A 23,305-nucleotide genomic window follows, 5' to 3' on the forward strand; every position below is an offset into this window, starting at 1 on the left:
GCAGACCACACTGAGCCAGGCAGACAGTTTTGCTTGTGTAAACCTTGTAAACAACTTGCACTAAAACCTGTATCTTAATCAGAGGGACAAGCATGCACTGAGTAACCTTTGACTGTGAGGAGACAGAGGCTGTACCTGAGCATCCACAAGTAGGTGTCTCATCAGAGTCATGGACTTCTTCAAGGTGTCCTTCTCTCCCGGCATGAAGGCCTTGTCCTCGTGAGCCAGGCTACAAGGTCTGGTCACCATGAACTGAGCAATCTGGTCGTTCAGGCTGTTGAGAGACTGGACCGCTGCAAAAGAGAGTTGTAAAACCACATGAAAACGTATACAAGACACAGAAACACAAGCATTCATGACGATCTGCGTTTTCCTGTACTGCCATGGAGGAGCTCCTAAGTTTGCTCCCTCTATCTCTCTCTAGTGGGATTTTCTGGATCAGACTCATGTAATCTGAGACACTTCCTTCATCCTCCATTGTTCTCCTCTTCAGAGAGGGGAATCATTAGGCTAAATCCATTACTGAGACACAGAAACTCAACCCATTGTATAATCCATTTTTTTATGGAGAGTCCCAGTAATAATTTCTATTCTGTTGGGTTTGTTCAGTCAGAGGCAATGTGGAGCTCAGAAATGTCTTTGTTTTTTTAGAGATTGCCCAGAGTTTGCTCAGAGGGCGGTGTGGGTGGAAATATAGTTTTCACTGAAGTCTCAAAACAATCCAGCAGGCTAGAAGAGCATTTTGTCAGAGCAGCCCAAGAGACGCGTAAAACATACTGTATATAGTAACTAACATAACATGAGTATCATAGCTCGTGCTACAGTTTACAGATATTTACATGATCTATCATTCGATTATTCTTTCAATTAAAAAACATACAGCGGCCTGCTATGGGAATTACTCAACTCAACACATGACCCCAAACATATACTTTTATCTTACATTCTAGTTGAGAGCAACACTTTCAAGTTTGTGATTGATTAATTGATTGATTGATTCCTTTTTATTATACACGTAAACTTACTGAGCGCATGCTCACATTTGCAGAAGTGCCCTGCTTACAGAGAATAAGTGACAAATAGTAGCTGCATGCAGTTACATGATAAAACACAACACTGTCACCAAAATAAGAGTCATATAAATTCTATCAAGGACAAAGATATTAATTAAAACACTCACTTGCAACTGGTGGTAATGTATAAATGATTGAGTCAAACTGTGAGACACTTATTAGTATGCAAAGTTTCCAAAGATATGGCAGGTTGAACTTCGAAGAGATGTGTATAAAATGATGCACAAGAGATCTAGAATATTTCCATTAGATGGAGCGGTGCAGTCACGAAAAACTTGAATTTGAATATTTCACTCAACATTATACAGCTTGTGGACTAAAATGATTTTTCCAACTTTATAACTACTGAAGGGGAAACAAAAGGCGGAACTGTATGTTAAGGGTTTTTTCAATTGTTTAGGTTATGCAATGAAAGAAAAGACAGACAGATGAGGTCTTCAAATTCTTTCTTTTCTTTGACCAACCGTCAAGAACCCAAATATATTCAATGTATGATAGAAAAAGCAGTAAATGCTCCCATTTGAGAAACCAAAACCAGCAAATATTTGGCATGTTTCTGTAATAAATTAACAAATTAATCAAATCAAGCAATCAAATTGATCAAAACCATTGTTGATTCAATTGACCAACTGTGTTAGTCACCACAGGGATAGCATGTTTGAAGGAGGTCAAATAGACACCTAAGAGGTCAATTTGGGGCGAGAGTGACAGAGCGACTGAGGCAATGTGTGACTCACTGACGACAGTCAAGGTCGGCTTTTCAGCAGAATGATCAAAGATTTATGGCCAAACCTTCCAGCACTTCTCTTGCACTGCAGGAGCATGCAAAAACAGGCATGTTTACGAGCACACAACGGCCCTGCAGGCAGCGCAGCATACATCAAATCAGGTCCGGGTGGGTGGAAGGGGGAAATAAAATGTTCACTACAGAGGTCGACGATTGGATTCTAATTTCACATTCAATATTTACAAGATGTACCTCTCTGCCCCAAAGACAACGTGTCGGGTAATGGCACGTTGCTGCCAAAGTGAGAACAGACACACCTTCTTTTCCTCTCTGCTCCACTTTCAATGTTTTCTGAATGCATTCTGTCACACGCTGTTATACATGATGGAGAAGGCAGGTGGCTTTTCATAAAAGCAAAGTTACTTTGACTACCCTGAATATGTCAACATACCATATCTCAATCAAAATGCCACAGCTCCTGGCCAAAGCCATAAAGCCCCAGAGATATGTGACAGAAACACCACGTGATGCTCAATTTGTTGATACCATTTGTTATAAATGATTGCTTCTCACACATGAAATTACAACAAATGCTAAAACTCCAGGCTGCTACATCTGCATCTCTCCGACACATGGAGATCCTCTGCTGAGAATAGGTACAGTAAGTGAGGAAACGTCAAACCATGTTTACACATTGCTGATCAGATACAACAGCAGATGGGTGAAGCTGACCATTTGTGACCTGGAATATTTTAATAGTACAGAGAAGATGTCAGGAGAGGAATCTTGATGAGAGAAAATCATAGATTAGTGAAAAATAGCTATTTCCATTAGTCCAGGTTCAGTTTGGTTAATGTTTGCCAACTTTCTATACATTCATTTTTGTCTTTGTTTAGAACCTTTTAAACTGTCCTTACCCCTCAGATACAAGTCTGACTTATCATTTTGTCAATATAACAAAGTATAAATCTGCCAGCAACCCAAAAATACAAGATAAATGGAACTGGCGCCTATAAAAATGTACAAATCGAAATATTATTATAGAATTGAAAAAAACGTTTCACTATTTCTACACACAAATACAGCAGAAACATGTAAGAAATAAAACAATAATACAGTAAATGTACATTTAAATTGATTTTATCCCATCAAATTTTTGTATTTATGTATGCCTAAAAATTTTATTAGTTAAATGTTTTAAAAATGTCTTTCAAAAACCTTTTTCGTGTCAGACATAAATAGGATCTTGTGTAAAGTTTTCTCAGCTTGTCTCTACATGCCTTAAAATGAAAGTTATTTTACTATAAAAAAAAAAAGTTTATTATATAATTGTTGAGTCCTTTTTCATTTCCAAAAAACATTTCATGAATAAATCCTTTATTCTGGAGCATTTTCTAACGATGTTAAAGATCACCCCCATCAGGTTCGTATTTCTTCACATCTATATTTCTGATGTAAAATGTACAATCATTTAAATCAGAGGGACATTGTGTTTTTTGTGATGTACCCTCCCACACACAGGTGGCCCAGTGCTTATGTGACTGTGAGATGTGGACAGCTCATTACAATTTTTGTAACCACCCACAGGAGCAAAACAACATCAACAATGAACTCTAATGAGGCATGTTGGGGCTTTGTCAGGCTGTACAACCTTGTGAAAGGAGAATAATGTGCAGATGAAAAGAAAAAAACAGCTCACTCATAAAATGCAATCCCTCCTCTGGGAAAATACCCGTTCCAGTGTCTGTATGTTATCGTTGTTAATTTGCAAAATCGCACAAAATATGAACAAGGGAGGGTTTCTTTTTTTGATGCAGATGTGCAATACAGTAAAATGTATTCAAATGTGCTCAGTCAGCTGTCCCACCAAGACTCGTGATGAAAATATTAAAATTACTCTTTTGCTTCTCTCGCTTTGGGGACCAACTGTTACAGCCACAGAGTCACTGTGGCCAACAAGCCTCTGCCAAGGCATTTTAGGAAGCTCCAAGAACTTAACACTTGGAGCCCAAAATACCCGGAGTCAGATGAAAGGATGGGGGAGTCTGTGAGAATCTGAGGCAATCCCAAAAGAGAGAGAGCGTGGCGACATTTCAATTACACCAATGCCAAATAAATACGCAACAATCTTGTTGCGGGACAAAGCCTGCATTGAACCTAAATCAGGGGTATAACACCACAGCGAATGTTCATTTTGAAGCTTTTGAAAACATGCCGCTGTAAAGCTAACTGCATGTTTGTTCAAACATAGAGATTTGGACAGATCAATTATAGCTTAGCAAAGTTTGTCTTGCATAGAAAGAACTGAAGCCCTCTGTATCTGACAGCATCAACACAAGCCTGTAATTTAGCTGTTTTCCTTATTGTTCTGCATTACTATCTGCAGCAGGGTCCAATTCACACACTGATGGTCTGCGTGTTGCAATTTCCCAGAGAAATTGTACACCTTACACCAAAGGAATACTATTCTACTGTGCATTGCAAGCATGTTACAGTATCTCAAATCTTTTTTATCTTTATGTCTGGCCCACACACGGCAGATACTTTACATGTCACTCCAATGTCACGCTTCCACAGTTCAAAACACATTTGATCCTTTCCCTCTGGCTAGTGTCCACTAATTTCTGATGCAGAGCAGATGGGAGTTTTTGTGTCTGCAGAGCTTTGTCTGACTTTATGGGCAAAGCTGGGAATATGTGAACATGGAGTGCATAATTGTGACAGTGGATTTAGAGAGATTGACCTCTGTGGAAAGCAAACTACATGGGTTTTGGGTTTCTTTGCATTGTTGTATTCCCCCAGAACTAAAGCTCTGAGAAATCAGAGAATCTGTCCAAAACAGTCAGGCAGGCAGGAGCTGAAGCAGACTGCCAGGCGTCTCTTCTCTGTCCACAGCGAGCGAGAGGATCCCTCGTGACCCCATTTCATTCTCTTTTCCACACCTCACAACAGCTATGTTTTAGCTTGTTTAGATACTAAACTGTATCTGATCGGATCAGATCTTTATCCAGACACTCAATTCAGCCAGATCCAAAGCGGAACATCACACACACCTATTGTGCATATTTTGTAACCTGTTTTACTGCATGTAAGCAAGCAGCATACAGATTTATGTCATAGGCTTTTGATTGCATTTCTGTTACTAATGAGTCTATCAAGAGTCAACTGTTCACTTGACGCTAGTACACTTGACGATTGTCTCTAATACAGTAATCAAATTAGAAAGCAATAGTCAATGGCTATGCTAGGAGCTTTGTGAAGCTGCACTTACTGTAGGTACAGCAGTGCTTTGCACCTAATAGACGACGCTAAAATGTCTAGCAGTTATAATGTTTACTATTATGTTGAGCATGTTATTTTAGAATTTTATCATACTAACATTTGGTAATTAGCACTTAACACAAAGTATAAATGAGGCTGATGGGTAGGTCAATCGTTTTGCAGATATTTAGTCACAAACCTATAAATACTGGGCAATTAACATTTTGACCTAATAACGGCACTAGATGCAAAGTTTTTGGATCACAAAACTTCACCAGATTCACTGCACCAGATTTCATGTTATCTATCTAACAGTGAGAAATTGCACTCTGAACCACAAACCTATGGATCACCAAAGTCACTAGGATTCATCTTTTGTGGACCATCAATGTCAGTACTCTGTACAGATCATCTAAGCAATCCATCCAACAGTTGTTGAGATATTTCAGCCTGGACTAAAGTGGTGGACAGACTGACCAACAGACAGACAGACAGACAGACACTAGCATGGCTAAAACAATATATATGGAAATACAGTTGATGGGTTAATCAACAGTTCTGAAATACTCCAAATTGTACATGTCTCTGCATGAGTTGACAGGATACATGAATGATTATCTGTATATAAGATACCTCTATTCATGTTTCAATTATGTAAAGACATACAAGCCATGTTTCTGTACATACTGCATGCATCCAGATATTGTATAGGGGAACTTCTAGCACATTGTCTTATTTGCAACTAGCAATGTGAAAACACTGGAAACATGTTTAGTTTATTTAGATGCATGTCAACAATTCATAAAACATAATCTGTGATCTTTTAATCTTAAATATATAATATGTTCACAATGGTTCCCCAATTCTAATAAAATATATTGACTTTAAGTTTGATATGCAGTATATAAAATGTTCAATGAGCCAGAGTTACCTTTAAAGGTTGATTGGTCAGTACACCCTAAAAACAAAAAAAACTTATTACAAAAATATGAGAAAAAAAACTTTGATTTACAAAAATCAAAGTTTTCGTATTATATTATATACTATATTTTTATATACATCAGTAGGTTCTCCCGAGGATATTAAATCAAATCAATAAATTCAAAATAATGAATTCAAACTTAAAGCTAAACGCTATTTATCTCTGAAAACAGTTTGTAACACAGTTTCAAGCCATGAAGTAATTCACACTGGGGTATATGGAAGAGTATGTCCACTTAGCCCTTTTCAAATTACCTCATTTGCCCTCAAACTGTTTTTTTTCTTGTCTGCTATTCAGTTCAATTGAAGCTGTTAAAGGTGAGAAAGTAAAGATCTTGAGGGCAGCCCAGAGGAAAACATCTTCACAATGAGGACTGCAGGGCAGGAAAAGTTTTCTGCTCTCCCTGCAGATTCTCTACACCGCAGTTTCACCAGGAAACACTGTATCAAAATTTAAAATAGAACGAGATAGAAGAAGGTAACCTTCCTCACTCATTTTTTCATACATTCCAAAACAGTTTTTGTCAGCCAAATCAAGGATTCAATTAACATTCCTGTTTCAAGTCTGTTAACATATAAAGACAGTAATTTATTTCGACCTTACAATGCAACAGCATGCTAATTAACTCCAAGACAGACCTTCATGTGAATTAAAACAACTCACTGACCATTTAAGTAGAAACAGTTAAACCATCAGATGACATTGTTTAATCTGTAGCATTTTAAGATTGCTGACAGTAGCTAGTTGGCAATTAACAAAAACAGATGTCAAATTTTCTTAAAAATGTTAAGGGTTATTATATGGCCAAAAGTATTGGGACACCTCAAATTACACCCGTATGTGATCATTGAGTATCTCACTTCAAAACTTGGGCAGTAATCTATTACCAGCCGTCCCTTCCCACAACATTTTGTAACCTCACTGGAGGGATTACTCTATTCAGCCTCAAGAGCAGTCATGAGGTTGGACAATGACTACATTTTCCATAATGCAACTCAATAGCATATTTCGTTTGATCCTCACTGCCTTGCAAAGGCCTACATCTTTCAAACCCCTCAACTCCAGTTTGTAATGGAGTCTCCAAGCCAAAACTGAGATGACAAACCAAACCATGAAAAACAGCCAAAATGAAAGCATGATCTTCCCTACCTAACTACAGTATATGGGATAGCAAAGATCAGCACAGACCACTGCTCACATTAATTTCAAACTGTTATGTTATGATGCAATTTGTGATTTGCATATCTGATCAGCTACTGGCTAACAGATCAAACACTTCTCTCAACACTGCCAATTAATCCTGAAGGTTTCACTCTCAATAGTTGTATCACATTATCTTTCAAGATACAAATGTATGATATACAGTTAAACTTTCAAAAAACAGTCAGCTGAGGTAAAGCCCTTTAAGACTCATTGGTATGGAGAGAGCTGCATCTCATTCTGTCAACCAGCTCTGAGCAAGCAGCATCAGAGCACAAAGCTCCAGCGTGGAAGCAGAAACTGCAGGAGTGATTTGATTTTGCCCACAGCAACATTGCCACCACCTGGTAGCTTTGATACATGCTGAAACCGCATGAAATGAAAATGTACCTTTCTTAGCTGTCTCACTGACCATGGCCTGAACAGCTGCAAGTGAAGCGGTGACAAAGGCACATAGACCCTTCATAACATCTGCCACTGCCTTCACAATGTGAGGTCATAAAGTTATTATTATTAATTAATCTTCGAGAAGTGAATCTAAACCATCACACATTCAAAAGGCAAATTGTGTTACTGATTATACCCGATGCTTCATTCATATTGACCTATTATCTCTAGAACAAATCAACAAATTACACTTTTAACAATAAAAATATTATCACCAAATAGTAACGGAATTTATCACAAGAATGAGTTTAATTCTGTTCTCTCCAAAACCTGTTCTTGATGTGCAATTAAAATGTGTTTTTACCAGTCCAGAGAAGGCCAGGATTTAAGTGCCCTCATATTGCATTACGTTGATCAGTGTGCCACCTTGTAAGAAGTACAAGAGATCACCGTAGAGCGATCCAGGTTTCTCTTTCTTCCTTTGAGTCAAAGAATTTAGAAAAACAACGGCTGAACATAAAAGCCTCCGATGGCCCTTTGATAATCTGCCTGAGGCCATCTCTTCAACACCTAATGAGCGACTCTGAGAGGATTGTGGCTCTCACTAAAATTACTCCACTCACACAAAGGTAATTAATGTACAGATAAGGTGCAGCGCACCTTCATATCAGGTGTAATGGTGTGTAATGGCAAAAAAGGGCAAGTAACTGCTTTTACAAAAAGGTCAGGGATCAGGAAACGTTTGAATGATTTAAATGTATTTTTGGGATTAAAAGTTAATTAATGTTAGCATCCATATAAAGTCTTATATAACAGCTTCTTTCAATTACAAAGCAGGAGCAGGAAAATGCTGCACAGAAGGGAGTGAAATCCTTTAACAGCTGTATATAAGTGAAAGAAAAAAAATCACCTTCGTTTTTGTTCGGTGCACTCTAGGAGTCCCTGTGTTTTAATTTATTTCATTGGTGGACCTACTTTACTGCAAATTGCCTCATCTACTCCTACATTAGTTAGTAACTTTAATGTTTCCCAAAATCACTTTGAGTGGAACATGTCACATTGAGCAAGCTGTGGATAATAGGTGTAGGTGGAGAAATATAGCATTAGTGACAGAGACAGCAGCAGAGAAAGACAAAAGCTTGCATTTGCATTGTGTTCTTTCAAGACTATTGCTGGAGAGAAACGGATTCCTTCTCCTATAGTCTGAACCACCAGCAGATAGCTAAAAAAAAAAATCACTGCTGCTTTGTAGCTGTGCTGCAAATATCTCAACACAATGTCACAGTGTCTGCATTTAGCTGGTTATCCACAGGAATATGAACTACAGAGCACAAAATGCACCGAGTAAAGCAAAGGTGCATTGCTAATAGCTGTTTTCAGCAGCAACCATAAAGCATTAAAATGAGTTTAAGGAGAAACTTTGAACGTACAACTGACAGACAGCAGAGAAGAAATCTCTCTGCATCAGCTGAGATGAGGTGAAATAAGGACCCTCTTGTCTTCTCACAGAGTCGGGGTAAACACAACTTGTTAGAGCAGACCTGTGTGAGCTCAAAGTGACATTTCAAAATCCAAAAGCTGCACGCTGGAGTGCCATTCGAGAGCCTGTGCTACAGGCGGCACTGGTGACAAGGCTGCAGCCAATTAGGACTGTATGTGAGCAACCTGTCTTTCAGGACGGATAAAAGTGGGTCAGAGCCACAGCGTATCTTGGTACCAGAGCACAACGGCAGATAGCACACAATTTATATACTTCAAATGAAACAGATGGGGATTAAATAGCTGAACTGGAAATTTGCTCTTATATGGGGTGACGGTTCTGAATCCATTATCATTATCAGCCACTTTGATGCTCAAAATTCAATTTCAGAGCAGGTTTCGAATAAAAAGGTCTGAGTTCAGGCTGCAGGTATTGCCACTATCGTTCATTAACACGTTTCTGCGCAGGTAAACAACTCTGCAAGTTCAAAGGCACATCAACTCAACATATTAGCAAGTTAGACATTACTGGGGGGAGAAAACTGTTGCTGCCATATTTCATGAGCTTTTTTTCATTTCCCTCTCACATCAAACACTCCAAACCGCGCCGGAGAGGACAGAGCTGAGCGCTCTTAACTAATGCCCAGCATGTCTCTCCAAGTACAGGTCTGTGGACGACAGCTCATACCAAGATGACATCAGAGTTGTGATGCAATAACCACTTGACATAATTGCTGGTTGGATGCGGTTGTGAACTGTGAGCCTCTGCCTCTGATATATAGTCTGTGTTCAAGGTCTCTGATCTCAGCTCTGCCCTCACACACCAGAGGGTAGACACAATAACATGAAAAATAGATGATAAAGGACTAACTAAATCCATGGAGCAAGCTGTGCTATAAAAGGTCAGTTATGTTAGGTGCCATTCATCCTATATTTTCCATTCATCGTTGGGTTTTGGACTGCTGGTCGGGCCAAAAAAATACATTTCAAGAAGATGTTGATGCTCATTTTTCACTATTTGCTGGCATTTTAAATACCAACTTAGAGAATGATTAACTGAGAAAATAATTATCATTTTTAAATAAAATAATAATTATTAGTTGCAGCTCTAATAAATGTATTTGATATGTGATATTTGATTGTGCACAATTGGAAAAGCTAAATCCAGCCATCATATAGCTGTCTGATGGAATCTGGACCTGTGTGACATTACTATGCAATTCCTCTTTTGACTTCAGCTAAATCTACCTAAAGTTACAATTTCATTTTACTGTATGTTGTTTTGTTTCTTGTTATATTGTCTTGTTACATATTGTTGTATGTTGTCATGTTGTCTGTCTGACATTATAAAAAAACTAAAGAAAAATGTTGTGGTGGAGGGGTTCAGGTGGGTCACGTCAACTGAAATAACAGATTTTAAAGTTTGATGCCGACGTGCTGATTGGCTCACAGGGGCCGTGACAAAATCTATTTGGCTGAAGTGAAAAGTGTGAACGCTTTCTACCAGCTGATAGAGTGGAAAGTAGGGCAAGAAAAAATGTAGCTTAATCACAGGAGTAAGCATGCACTTATGCTAAGCTTCATTTTTTTGGATTGATGCACAGGCAATTTGGGAACAGATGAAGCTTGGTTAGTTATCTTATGTAGCTACTAAAAAGATCCTATTCACTAGGCTTAATTACTTAAACATTAACTATCCATGAAATGTTAACCTTATTTTTTTTCTACCCCAAAATGTAAAGCCTTACTCCGCTGGCAATATACTGCATTATGTTTTCAGTGTGGCCTGTGTAGACTGGCTTTGTCAGCATAATATTTAAAAACTAGTCAAATTAGCTAGCCTGGAGGCTTCACTGTACTTCATATAATGAGGAACATGTGTGTTTAAGTTGGTAAGTGGAGGATATTTTATCCTGTGAGTGTATTCTTGTGGCTAAGTGCAAAAGTGAAGACTGTGGAGCAGTGATGCTGTGCCCAACAGGTGCTGCAGTGCATTAAGAGGTTGGAATGAGAATGATCCGTCATTCAAACCAGTGATTCGGAATGCTTCCTGAAGGCATCCCCACAGTGCTGCAAACTTACGTAGAATTCACCAGACATTTATAAGAGCATTATGTGTTTGACATTGGACCTGACTGAGGCGTTAGCTCTGGTGAGTTTGGTGTCAGCAACAAATCCCCAAACAAAACTAGCAGCTAATGTTATGTAATATCAGATATCAATATAAGAACTAGTGACTTTATACCCGCATTAAGACGTATTACCAGGGGGCATGAATACAAAGCAGGCATTGAGTCTGATAACACTGTGGTGGTTGGTACACACACATGGACCTAAAGACACTCATCTCCAGACATACACACACTCATTTCACAACATCCTTGTAAACTCATTCCTACAGAATCGCTGGTTCAAGTCCCAGTACGGACCAAAGTACAGAGTGTGGATTGGTAGCTGGAGAGATGCCAGTTCAACTCCTGGACACTGCCAGGTGCTCTTGAGCAAGGCACCGTACCCCCCCCAACCGCTCAGGGCGCTGGTCCAGCACTGGCAGCCCACTCCCTCTGACATCTCTCCATTTGTGCATGAATAGGTCCTGAGCATGTGTGTGTATTTCAGGTGTGTGTAGTGATTTCTAACAAAACAGAGTGTAAATTGTAATTTCCCCACTGGGGATCAATAAACAGTATAAAAAAAAGAAAAAAGAATGATGGAGTCTCTTCAGTGTGTTTCACAATTAGCCTTTTCTTATGAAGAGTTGTTTATCCCGAGCTCAGGTTGATTCAATGCCCTTGTGATCTAGTGACTTGAATTAAATTCAACTCCTCTGACATGTGCACATCTTAATAAACTCTTGACATCAAGTGAATGCCTCCCTTTGAGGTAGAAATGGGTAGCATGTACAGTCAAGCTTCTGAACTTGCAAGCACATCTGATTTATAGTGCGTAGGTTTCAAACGTAGCTGTGCTCATTAGCTTTTACACTGTCAAAACATCACTGAACTTGATGTACTTTAGCAAAAATGGATGGTGCCATTTCTTAGCTATTATTTATAAAAAATAACCCTTTAAGAATCACAAATATGCAGTGTCTATTTTTCTTTTTTTAATGCAAAACAAACGGCCCCATTTGAACTAAAAACAAATGCTATTTTCTAGTCACATGCAGGCAGTCAATCCAACTGAAAGTCCTGTTCTCGCATTGTAACATTGACGTACACACAGAGTGCACTGTCACTCCCATTCGTGAACAGCGTGCCCTGCATGTTAAGGAGAAGCACCCGGGAGAATAGGCTACATTTCATCACCACAGGAGCTCCCGCACTAACTACGGATGCAAATTTATACAGACTCAGGGCATGGCCGATTTTCTTTAGGATAGCTTTCTGCATCACAGTGCTGTAGTGCAGTGAGGGATGAGAAGTGGGATGTCTGATGGAATAGGATAGTATTTACAGTCATGCTGTGCTGCATAACAAAGCTTTAACATTTTCCAGCTCAGGTTCCTTATGTTAGCTGCAGTAGGGCGATAGTTTTGCAGATTAGACTGTATGTATGCATTTTCTATGAATGTAAGTTCTCTGCAAATATTCAATTTGTGTATTGACTGTTATCTTGTCCCAGCCTTCGTGTTCTGTCTCCGTCTGCTCTGCGGTGTATTGTAGATGATGAACACTGGTGTTTTGGGAAACAGTTTAGCATATGTCTGCAGACAGCTGAACAGTGAGGGGTTTATTGCAGTCAGAGAGGGGAAAAAGAGGCCAGCAGTACTGGGCACAGTGAGGCAGATATGCAGAGTCAGCAGACACTCAGGCAGAGAGTTCAATGACGCAGAAAAAACGGTGGGTTGTGAACGGCACACTGGAAAAGCTGCTCTCAAGGTGTATGAATTCATTAGGAACATCTTTCATCGGGGCAGCTTGAGTGTGTTTCGTATTTCTGTCCTACACCTGATTGAGATAAGAAAGTGTGTTTCAACTTCCTTTACACTGGTAAGGAAGTTGAACATTCCTTCAAACTTACACCACACTTACTACATTAACATCACACATTCACACATTACAAAAACGCCACAGATACACACTCGTAAGTATACAGACGCCAAGATGAGTGGGATTAGCACCCTCGTGAAAGCTGCTGTTCATATCTTTAACACTCCCGGCAGCTCAGTAGTGCACAAAGCAGATCGAGCGGCGACAAATTTAGCAGATGGGTGACTATTAAATCCGGTAGGTGTGTTCGCTGAGCGCACAGTCATCAGCTTATGTGCATCCACTTAAAATTTTGCAATAACCTATTTTCTATGAGTGTGTGTGTGTGTGTGTGTGTGTGTGTGTGTGTGTGTGTGTGTGTGTGTGTGTGTGTGTGTGTGTGTGTGTGTGTGTGTGTGTGTATATAAGAGAAAGAGAGGGAGACTGAGAGAAGGGGAGGAGGCACAACAGTTCAAAGTACAAGAAATTACTACAATCCTTTGAAACAATGCAGCAATGTATGAAATGCCTCAGAAACAGCAAAGCACTTCGTCTTCAATAAATCCAGCAGACACAATAAAACAGTTTGTGTTTAGTGGTGTGCTGCAGCAACAAATTGCCTTTTGTGGAACAGGGAGGGATGCAGCAACTGTCAAGCCGAAATTAGTTTTGCAAAAGAAAGTGAAGCATTATGTTGTGTGAGAAATATAAAACAAGAAAATATATGGTGAAATTGAAAGTTTATTCTTCTTCGTCTTGGAAGCAGTAGTTGACAAAAAAAATAATGCAATAAAACTGCAACACAGCTACTAAATGAACCTTGTGATGAGATTGTTTTGTCAAATATATTTTCTTCCATTTCTCTCCCATCATTTTTTATAACTTCATTCTCAAATTCCATCTCACAATAGCAGACAGGTTGACCATCTTCACCTTCTCTTTTGTGAAACCAGAAACAGCTAGTATTCCCTGTCATAATGCATACAGTAGATGAATGCCAGCCTACAAGTTATTAAAATATGAAAGTCAACATTACAACTGCTGGTCATCCGCATGTTAGCATTGTCACTGTAAGCATGTTAGTCAAATGTTTCTTCTAAAAACCAAACACAGCGGTTCAAACTATTATTATATACTAATATCTATTTTAGCACATTATGTCCGGAAGAGGGATATATTACTACTTGTATAGGTATATTTATTTCAACATAAACATGTCTTTTAAAAGATCTATATACCTAGACAATACAAAATAATAAAATAATGTCATAGAACGGAGACCTCTTTTTCTGCACCGTGGTTGGTGAGCCCACTAGCAAGCAATAGCTAACTAACTATTGCCAGATGGGTGACAACTTTGTTTGGCTTATTTTTTGTAACCAGTGTCGCATGAAGGCATGTTGGGTGGAATTAGCAAGCTAGCTAACTAGCCAGCCGTCCACAACGGGCTGCTGAGGCTTATTTTTTCATAGAGATGGACAAGCTAGCTAGCCATCTCCCGGCGTTCGCCGTCATCCTGGCGGGCAGTGAAGCAGAGGGACCGTTGGCTCTGTGCTGCCGCTGGCTGATTCAGGTGGCCAAACGCTATTTTGTTGTATCTATCATAGCAATGGTTTGTATATCTGGTTTCCCTTTTTGAATGGCAAATAGATTACCACCGCCTGCTGGCATGGAGTTATTTCCTCTCACACAGGCGCAGAACGTATGTGCTAGTTGGTTGTCACTTGTAGTCTTTGTGGTGTGTTCAAGTGCAATTTTTTGGCCAAGACAAAGGCAACGTGAGACGACGCCACAGTCATGCTTCGTCACCACTAGTTATTTGCCATCTGCCTGGTGTGTCAGGGCCTTAAGTACAGTCTCACAGAGCTGCATTGCTGTAGAACAATGGCTTCTTGACCTCTCCTGTCACGCCTGTTTCACATTTAATATCTGATTTTATGCAGTGTGTATGAGGGCAAAATGATAAATTAGGGGCCGCACCAATGACCTATGGTCTAACACATGTACCATGAAACGTCCCTGGTTTGATTCAAGCTAGGCACCACCAATACTCTATGTTTGCTGTTTAGTTCTACTGGCAATTAAAAACGAATTATGAATTGCAAGAATATAAAACATGTATCAGAAAGGAAGGATGTGGTAGCAAGCCATTCTTGGGAGTTGCTACAGTACTACTCTAGCGGAGTACTTGTCTCGTCATGCTGTCAGGAGTTCATGAAGCTCAGCGAGGAGACTTGTGTCAGTCAAGGAGATGTTGATCTCCTGTCAAAGAGCAGGCACGTCGTGAGAGAAAACACTGAACTAACTCAGTCGGTGAACTCCCATCGATGTATTGATCACCCTGAGGGAAAGTGTGCTAATGAAGAAGCATGTAATCCCCTGCCATGAAGAGAAGTAGAGGAGCGTATGCAACTAAATGCATGTAATTCTTCACCACAACTCAATACAATTTAGCACACTGCTATTAAACACAGCTCGTACATCTATTTCACCAACACATTATTTACCTTTAACTGAAAACAGATATTTACAGCAGCTTATGTAGAATTATGGTATATGTCTGACTGGCCTGAGGCTGTAGCTGTGAGTCGGGATGAACTAACTGACAGACGGACGAGGTCCGCCACTCTCAACTCAACTAGGGTTCTTAAATCCAATATGGGGATTACAAGAGAGAGGCAGATCTAAATTAGTCCTGTATCTACTCTGATGGACTGATTTTCACTGCTGCTGGAGATACTCAGGGACAAGGATCAATAATGTAAGAAAGCATATATAAACTATTGGGAGGGATGTATAAGGCCAATTCAGCAGTGGTCACTGATATTATCTGCATATTTGATATATCTGATTGGGCTTTTACAAAGAAAAGAAAAGTTTATTATATCTGGCAAAATGTCTGTGCTCTCTTATTGGATTAGATTCAATACACACCTGCAATGAAAGTGACTCAATTAAAGAAGCACTTTAAAGAGCCTTTCTCTCTCTGAATTATATTACTATTAGGTTCGATGGCCAGCAGCCCGGGAGTCTAATAGCGACGAGAACGTTGGCCATAAGCCAGCACCTTGACCTCCCTAGGCAGAGACATGAGGATGGCTCTACACCAGAGGGAGCAGGAAGATATTCAGAGTTATAGGCCTCGGTGGACCTCTTGGACTACACTGCAGACAACCTTACACTGTGCCGATCCTCACATCACTTTGGTTCAGTGGAGCAGAAAGGTAACTGAAACCACTGCACTGTCAGGGCATGGTCATTTGTGCAAGAACGAGCAGAGCCTGAGCGTGCAGGGATTTGTGCAAACGCAGTGATAGTGCACATGAGGCTTTTTTGTAGCTTTTTTGTAGCTGTTAACCATTATGAACGTTTGGTTGCCACTTTGGTTTAAGGGCAAGAAGTAGAACAAATGTTTGTAAAACTAAAAGCAAAGATAGAGAAGAGGGAATTCAACCAGCAATGAAGAAGCAACACAAGGAAAGTCAAGATGTAGTGAATGAATAATGGATGTCGTTCTCAGATACAGCGGTTTTACTTGCCATTTGCCCGGGGCAAAATTAAAACCGTGGCAAAGATACAGAAGTAAAAAATGCTGTTTGGACAAGAGAACACTCTTGCTATAGTTTTGCTTAATGTATGTTTTCCATGTAAGCATTAGTCTAAGCACTTCTATTGCTCTGCACGAGTGGAACACATTTAAAATTTCAAGATATGTTTGTGTACTAACAGCTCTCATCATAACTTCACTTTTCTCACAAAGATTGCTTTTTTCTGTAAAAGAATGCCAGTCACTTAGAATAAAACCCAATTTCAGCTCAGTACATCAAAACACAACAGCAGCCTAACTGGAACTGTGATTTGCATATCTGTTAGATTTGCCCCTCTTGCTTGTGCATCCATTCTGACAACTAACCCGTTTATTGTGGCCCAATCAAACAGAATTAGCATGAAGCAGATAGTGTATACACATCACACTTTCATGAGGCCCCTTTCATGATAAAACAGACACAGTGGACTGAATGAAAACAGATACGGCATTTTTAGAAATTGGTATGAGTGTTAAGAGAAGTATCAGAATCTGGAAGGCTGTGCAGCACTTCATTGAAACTTAATATGATTTATTTGTAGCCTAAGTTTTACTTCATCAGTAAAAAAAAAACATACATCAACCTGGGGCTTGCAAGATAAATCTGAGAGGGTTGTAGTTGTTAAGCATATTTGTTATTGTGAAAAACTGAAACTACTAATACTAAAGTATTTTGGAGGATGTAGCTGCTGCTGCTGCTGATAAACTGTAGTAGGGCTGTGCAATATGATAATACATATCGTATATATTTTTTTCTATATTATTTCTATCGCAATTTCAAAAAAACAGCAGCCGAAATGTGTTACGGCAATATTTAGCACTAAAGTTCTTAATAAAATGAGAAAATAGTCAGTACTTTTCATTTGCCAAGTATTTGTTTCACATAGGAGTATACAAAATAGGCTTTACAAAGTGATTATTTCATATAGACTATTTATTTATTCAATTACAAGAAAACATGCTATATCGTAATATATCATTATCGAGATATGAAATGTCCTATATCTGGATGGAAGATTTTGGCCATATCACCCAGGCTCACTGTACTGCATTACACAGACAGGTGTATTTGTTATTTAGCATAGGACAACATGATTGAAAGACCTCTCTGTATAATGCAATATAGTTCAACAGCACCACAAACTGCAGCCTTCAAAATGAGAATCAAAATGAGTTGAATCAACACCTCTCTAAAAGAGGCTCAACAAAAACGGAACATTATAACATTTATTGCAGTAATGTTGTATTAGACTGCATCAGTTTTAGCTAGGTGTACCTAGTAAACTGGCAACTGAGTGTATATTGTATTTAACAGTTGCTGTTTCTCTTTTGGCTGTTCAAAATCGAATCATTCCCTTGAGTACTTTTTCAACTTTCACACTTTTATTTTGAAAGCTAGAGTGGCTCAGCTGTCAGCCATGATGGAATACAAATCTTCAGCATCGCCACACCCACTTCTTGTTTTATCTCCCTTTTATCGATGATGCCCTCCAAATAAACTGACCCAGTCACACATTCAGTACTGTACTGTGAAAAAGGCATGCACACAGATTAACACAAGGCCATTTTATGTTAATTATTCTGCATATATTTAAGCCCTTTCATTGCTTATTTGTATGACTTTTCCAGTGTTTGTGTACATATTATTTGCACATAAACCCTGATAGGGTTGCCCTCTCAACAACCAGAGAGACACGCAGCAGATCAGCAGCACTTCAAAAAAAAGGGCCTTGCAACCCTTTAATGATAATATGCCCTTATCAACACAGTATTAAGCCCACAGATATATTCAAACAAAGTACATTATTTATGAAAGGGTTCACTAGTGCAAAGAGGGGGCGAAGAAAATCAGCAAAGACACGGATTCCTAATGTTCATCTTCTCAAATACCTTCACGTATCAAACAGGCAAATTAAATCCCAACAGATGATGGGATTTATGATAATGATAACTCACTTTGAAACTCCCTCTTCTCACACTTCTCTCTCCAGGTGGTAATAAAGGGAAATACAGGAATTTAAAACTTATGTGGCAAAGTCAATGTATGGGATGCAACTCTAAAGGTTTTTTTTTATTTTGATGTCTGCCCTGAGCTCTCCTCATTATCCATCATACCATTGTGTGAAGAATCACTTTGCATTTATAGCCGAGCGGAGGCATCAAAGGCACTGACTAAGTTCTCACAGCATGACTCCATGAGGAGAGATACCAGGTCAGCTGACTCTGAGGGAGGATGCAGCGGACACTTTCATTCTGGAAACAAGTCAATCTCCGCTCTTGTTTTCCTCCAGAGGCAAATATGTATTCTGACCATGTGCATTACATAATAAGATATCACTTGAAGTATGCTTCATTTGCAGCGCTCCAAGGTTGCGTTCAATGTTCCTGCGTCCCTGGAAATCTTGATAGATTTAGTTTTCAATAATTCAGCTATCAGTCTGAGCTCTAAGAGCATCTCTCATAGTGCCTCAGCCTGTTAGACTCAACCTCACTAATACTGCAGACCTGCATTATGAATATATTTCAGATAGAATCGGTCTTATTGGTTCTACACCTGACAGTAAAAAAATATCTACATCTGCTACTTTAGAATTCAAACTACTAAAAACATGCAGGGATGGTCTTTGTTAACAACCTGCTATGTTAACAAAACAATAACTAATCCACAAAACAGCCTATTTCTGATTTATCTTTCTGTTTTCCATAAAGTGCCACCTTTGTCAAAATGCAACCCCCAACACAGCTGAGCCACAGCCCCAAGTTCAACCTGAAAATTGTCTGAAAATGACAAAAAAAGATGCTTTTGTAGCTCCCTCCTTAAAATAAAACAGTAATAATACTATTAATTATATACTGTAATAACTTAATGTATCCAACCTGGTCCTCAGCAACTTACCGAGCTAACAGAAACATCAACCACAATCACAATCAAAACAAATTCTTATTTCTTCTTGCCCTTTACATAAGCACGCACATCTCTGACATCCTTCCCAAAAATAACCCAGTTTTTTTCTTTTCTTTTTTAAACTATGCTTTGTCAAAGCAGCAGCCTAGCTAGATTTAAGCTATGACACTGTCATCTTTTTGTTCCTCTTAGCATCAGCTAAATTGAAACGGCAATAAGATTGAGGACGGGATCAGGCAGAAATGCTGAGGGTGGCGATCAGTTACGCTGACATGCGGGGCATGCAGCTGGTTAATGATTTGTCAGGAGGCAGGTGGTGTAATTGCGGCTACTCACTGGCATGCATGAGCTGTCCCTGGCGTCCAAACACCTGGGAGAAGGTGGCATGGCTGCAGGTGAGGGTGTCCTCCATGGCTGTCCCACAGGCACACGCTGAGGAGAAAGAGAGAAGAGGGGGATGAGGGAAGGTCAGCAACACTGCGTCACATCAAGATGGAAAAAGAGGAGAGAGGAAAAGGGAGAAAAACGAAGAGGGAGAAGAGCGGGGGTGGCTTGCCTTCAGTTGTAGAAGCTGGTGTGTGATCTCTGGTAATGACTGCTCTCCTCTGGACCTGTCCTGCTGCTGCTGTTGCTGCTGCTGAGGAGCGAAATACAGCCCCTCGCTGCTACGAAACAATATGAGCAGATTTGCTCGCAGCACAGATAATGGGAGAGGGTGTGTCTGCCTGCCTGCTTGTCAGCATGTAAGCGTGTACACGAGAGAGAAAGTTCTCTGAATGTGTGCCTGTGAGAACATTTTGGTGTGTGTGTGTGTGTGTGTGTGTGTGTGAGAGAGAGTAATACAGGGTGGTAGAGCAGGTAGCAGAGCTGCAGGCACAGTTGCTCTGCCAGCACTCTGATCTTGTGCTTCGTCTGTACAGACTGACAGTCCTCTGCAGCTCCAGACAGGATGGGTTGAAGGGAAGAGCAAAGAAGAGGGGAGGCGAGGGGTGAGCGCAGGTAAAAGTCAATCCTCCCCCCTCACTCTCAGCAGCGTCGTCCTCTGGGCACAGGACGGGACGGCTGTGTTCTGATTTGTGTGACTATGCCCCCTTTTCTCTCCTCCCTCTCCCTCCTCCCCTCTCTACAGCCCTCATTTGCTGCGCCTCAGCAGTAACATCTCTCTCTCCTGTTCTCCCTCACATCTCTTACTCTCTCCAACCCACCCCATGCAAATCCCCTCGATCCATCTTAAAGCTCGGGCCGCTGCTGGGAAACAGATTCTAGCAAACTTGAGTGCTTCATCTTCCCCCATGAATGCTGAGGGAAAAAAGGGAGGATGAGAAAGTGGAGGGGTTGAATAGAAAGTGAAAAGTAGGGCTGGTACACCTAGTGGTTTCCAAAGGCTTCATCTTGAAAAAGAATTGTAGAAAACTGCTGAGTATAAAATAAAGATTAGCTCATACTCAACTGAAAAATAACACTTATAAACTCCTACTTGCCTCGCTATGTAGTGCAACAGCCACGGTGACACTGTGAAAAATTAGATTTAGTGGCATGTGTGAAAATACACTCCACACACTGCAGCTAAAAGGTACATAAAGGTGTTGTAATAAAAGATTAACAGTGCCATGAGATCAAATGAGCACATGTTACAAGATCTTAAAGTAGCTTCTCAGGCCTCGGAGGCACAGTTAGCTATATTGTAACCATTGTGCTGCTGTTGGCATGGAGACCTCTGCCACAGACAAGACTTTTCCAACATATTATCACACTGAAGCCATCCCTGCACTGTCTAACCTCTCTGCAGCGTGTAAAACTGCATTAAACAGCCGATTTCTTTCCAAGCAATAAAAAAAAGCCAGGAAGCCCATTGTCATGGAGCCATCTCTCACACCACTGCTCAGCAAGGCGAGCACACCGGGGACCTGACCACAGCACTGACATCCTCGCATCACATCCTCCTGTTTTGAAAGGAAATGGCAGGATGCTCAATGGGCCACAGTGGGAGCTGGGAGGAAGGCTCGGATATGTGGCTTACTTAAGCAGGTGGTTCTGCAGCTGAAAGGATAATGACAAGACATGAAAACAATACCCTGTGCACTGAAAGCATAAAAGCAAATAACTGTGACAATGTGTGACTCAATTGAAATCACAAAGTCGGATGCAGTACACACAGCAAGTGGTTGCATACAAACACGAGCAAAATTTGCACAATGCTACGGTCAAATGGAACGCTGGCATTTCACAAGAGAGTGAGAGTCGAAACGCAATTTCACTTTCAAGTCTGAGAGACTAATGCCCAGCAGAATAAATCTCCTCTCCGTCTTCATCAGCTTTAATGCCATTCTCTTTGAACAGGAAGTAGAGGCAGAGTGAGGTTTTTTTTGGAGGCTGCAGCCTCCAAAAAAAACTCACTCTGCCTCTATATACAATATACATGTATATTGTCATGTATGAGCAGCTGTCATTCCCTCCCACTCTGTCTCCCGTCACTGGCGGGCTATCTTTCTCTAAAAGACAAATAATTGTATAGTTTAAAACCAGCAATCCGGTCTGATCCAGAGTCCTTTTATTCAACCAGATCTTTTGTTTAAATAAAAGGACAGCACTAGCTTACGTTTTAAAGGGAGCAGAAAGTCGATTAATCAATTAGTTGAGAGACAGAAAATGAACTGGGAACAATTCTGATAAACAGTTAATCATTTAAATCATTTTTCAGGCAAAAACATGCCTTTGAAAAATGCTTGATCCAGCTTTTCCAACATGAGAACTTGCTCTGTTACATAGTATTGTATCTTTGAGTTTCGGACTAAACAAGCAAATTGAAGACTGTAATAATATTGTACCAAGGCTAAATATCCTGTGGGATAACAGTCTCAATGTAATCAAATTACATACAAATTAATACGGTAAACATCAGCATGTTAGCATTGTCATTGTGAGCATACTGATGTTAGCATTTAGCTCAGTGTGTCGAAGTACAGCACAGGACTGTAGACTGTCTCGTTTAGATAAGCCAATGGGTTTTAATGCCTGATTTAGCTTAAAGAGTAACTTAACTCCCCTTGAAATTGTTGTCTTTGCTTTTCACCTTGCAGCAGTGGAGTACTTCGAGACCGGGCGACATCACTGTTGGGCGTGACTAGCTAGAGGTTCAACAGAGCATGTCTGACCACACCCAGCATGTGGAGGCAGAGGTGAAGCAGGCTTGAAACATTCAACCAGAGATGACAACAAAACTATAGCAGAAACTAGAAGAATTTTACGGTTTACGTTTGTTTCACTGAACAGCGATATCTTGGTAAAATAAAAAAAGTCATCCCCAAAATAAAGTTCCATTACGGATATCAAGTTTGTGAAATATCATGTAATTTTGTTCACGCACACCAGCCCTAAATTGAGTCAATTGTCACAAACAGATGCTTGTCCTGAACCTTCTGCATGTGGTAATTGAGCACCAAGCCCCTAAAGCAGCCTTGGCGCGCTTCTATGTCTTAAATCTGCCTCTCTGGTGTATTGTAGTTTTTTTCGTCAGGCCAGGCACAGAGCTGCATGGAATAGCATTTTTATGAATAGGGCTGAAGCACCGTACACAGCAATCGAGAGAGAGTGGAGAGATATTTCACGATGACAGCAGGAGTATGGTGCAGCACTCTTCCAAATGCCCACCCCTCAACACACACAGCTGAACACCCATAAACTACATCCAGCTATAAACTATACCATCATGGCACTGGGGCAAATAAACGTGT

The 23,305-nt window shown here is 40.1% G+C and overlaps 1 protein-coding gene across 4 annotated transcripts in view; it reads right to left on the bottom strand.

Annotated features, from left to right (window-relative positions):
* Positions 1-20,390, bottom strand: part of kaznb (kazrin, periplakin interacting protein b) — a 109,991-nt gene extending 89,601 nt beyond the window's left edge. For 2 of the 4 annotated variants that reach the window (XR_004105317.2, XM_031301593.2), the window contains exons 1-3: positions 20,128-20,390; positions 19,908-20,003; positions 136-293 (exon numbers count right to left, since the gene is read on the bottom strand). Coding sequence is in view for 3 of the 4 variants with exons in the window: in XM_031301593.2 (XP_031157453.1) it covers positions 136-293; positions 19,908-19,983 (234 nt within the window). In the remaining variant the exon portion in view is untranslated. The remainder of the gene's footprint in view (positions 1-135; positions 294-19,907; positions 20,004-20,127) is intronic. The other 2 variants (XM_031301591.2, XM_031301592.2) reach the window with 1 other exon arrangement.
* Positions 20,391-23,305: the final 2,915 nt, after the last annotated feature.

This window comes from Sander lucioperca, chromosome 6 (assembly GCF_008315115.2).
Source record: "Sander lucioperca isolate FBNREF2018 chromosome 6, SLUC_FBN_1.2, whole genome shotgun sequence".
Taxonomy (NCBI): Eukaryota; Metazoa; Chordata; class Actinopteri; order Perciformes; family Percidae; genus Sander; species Sander lucioperca.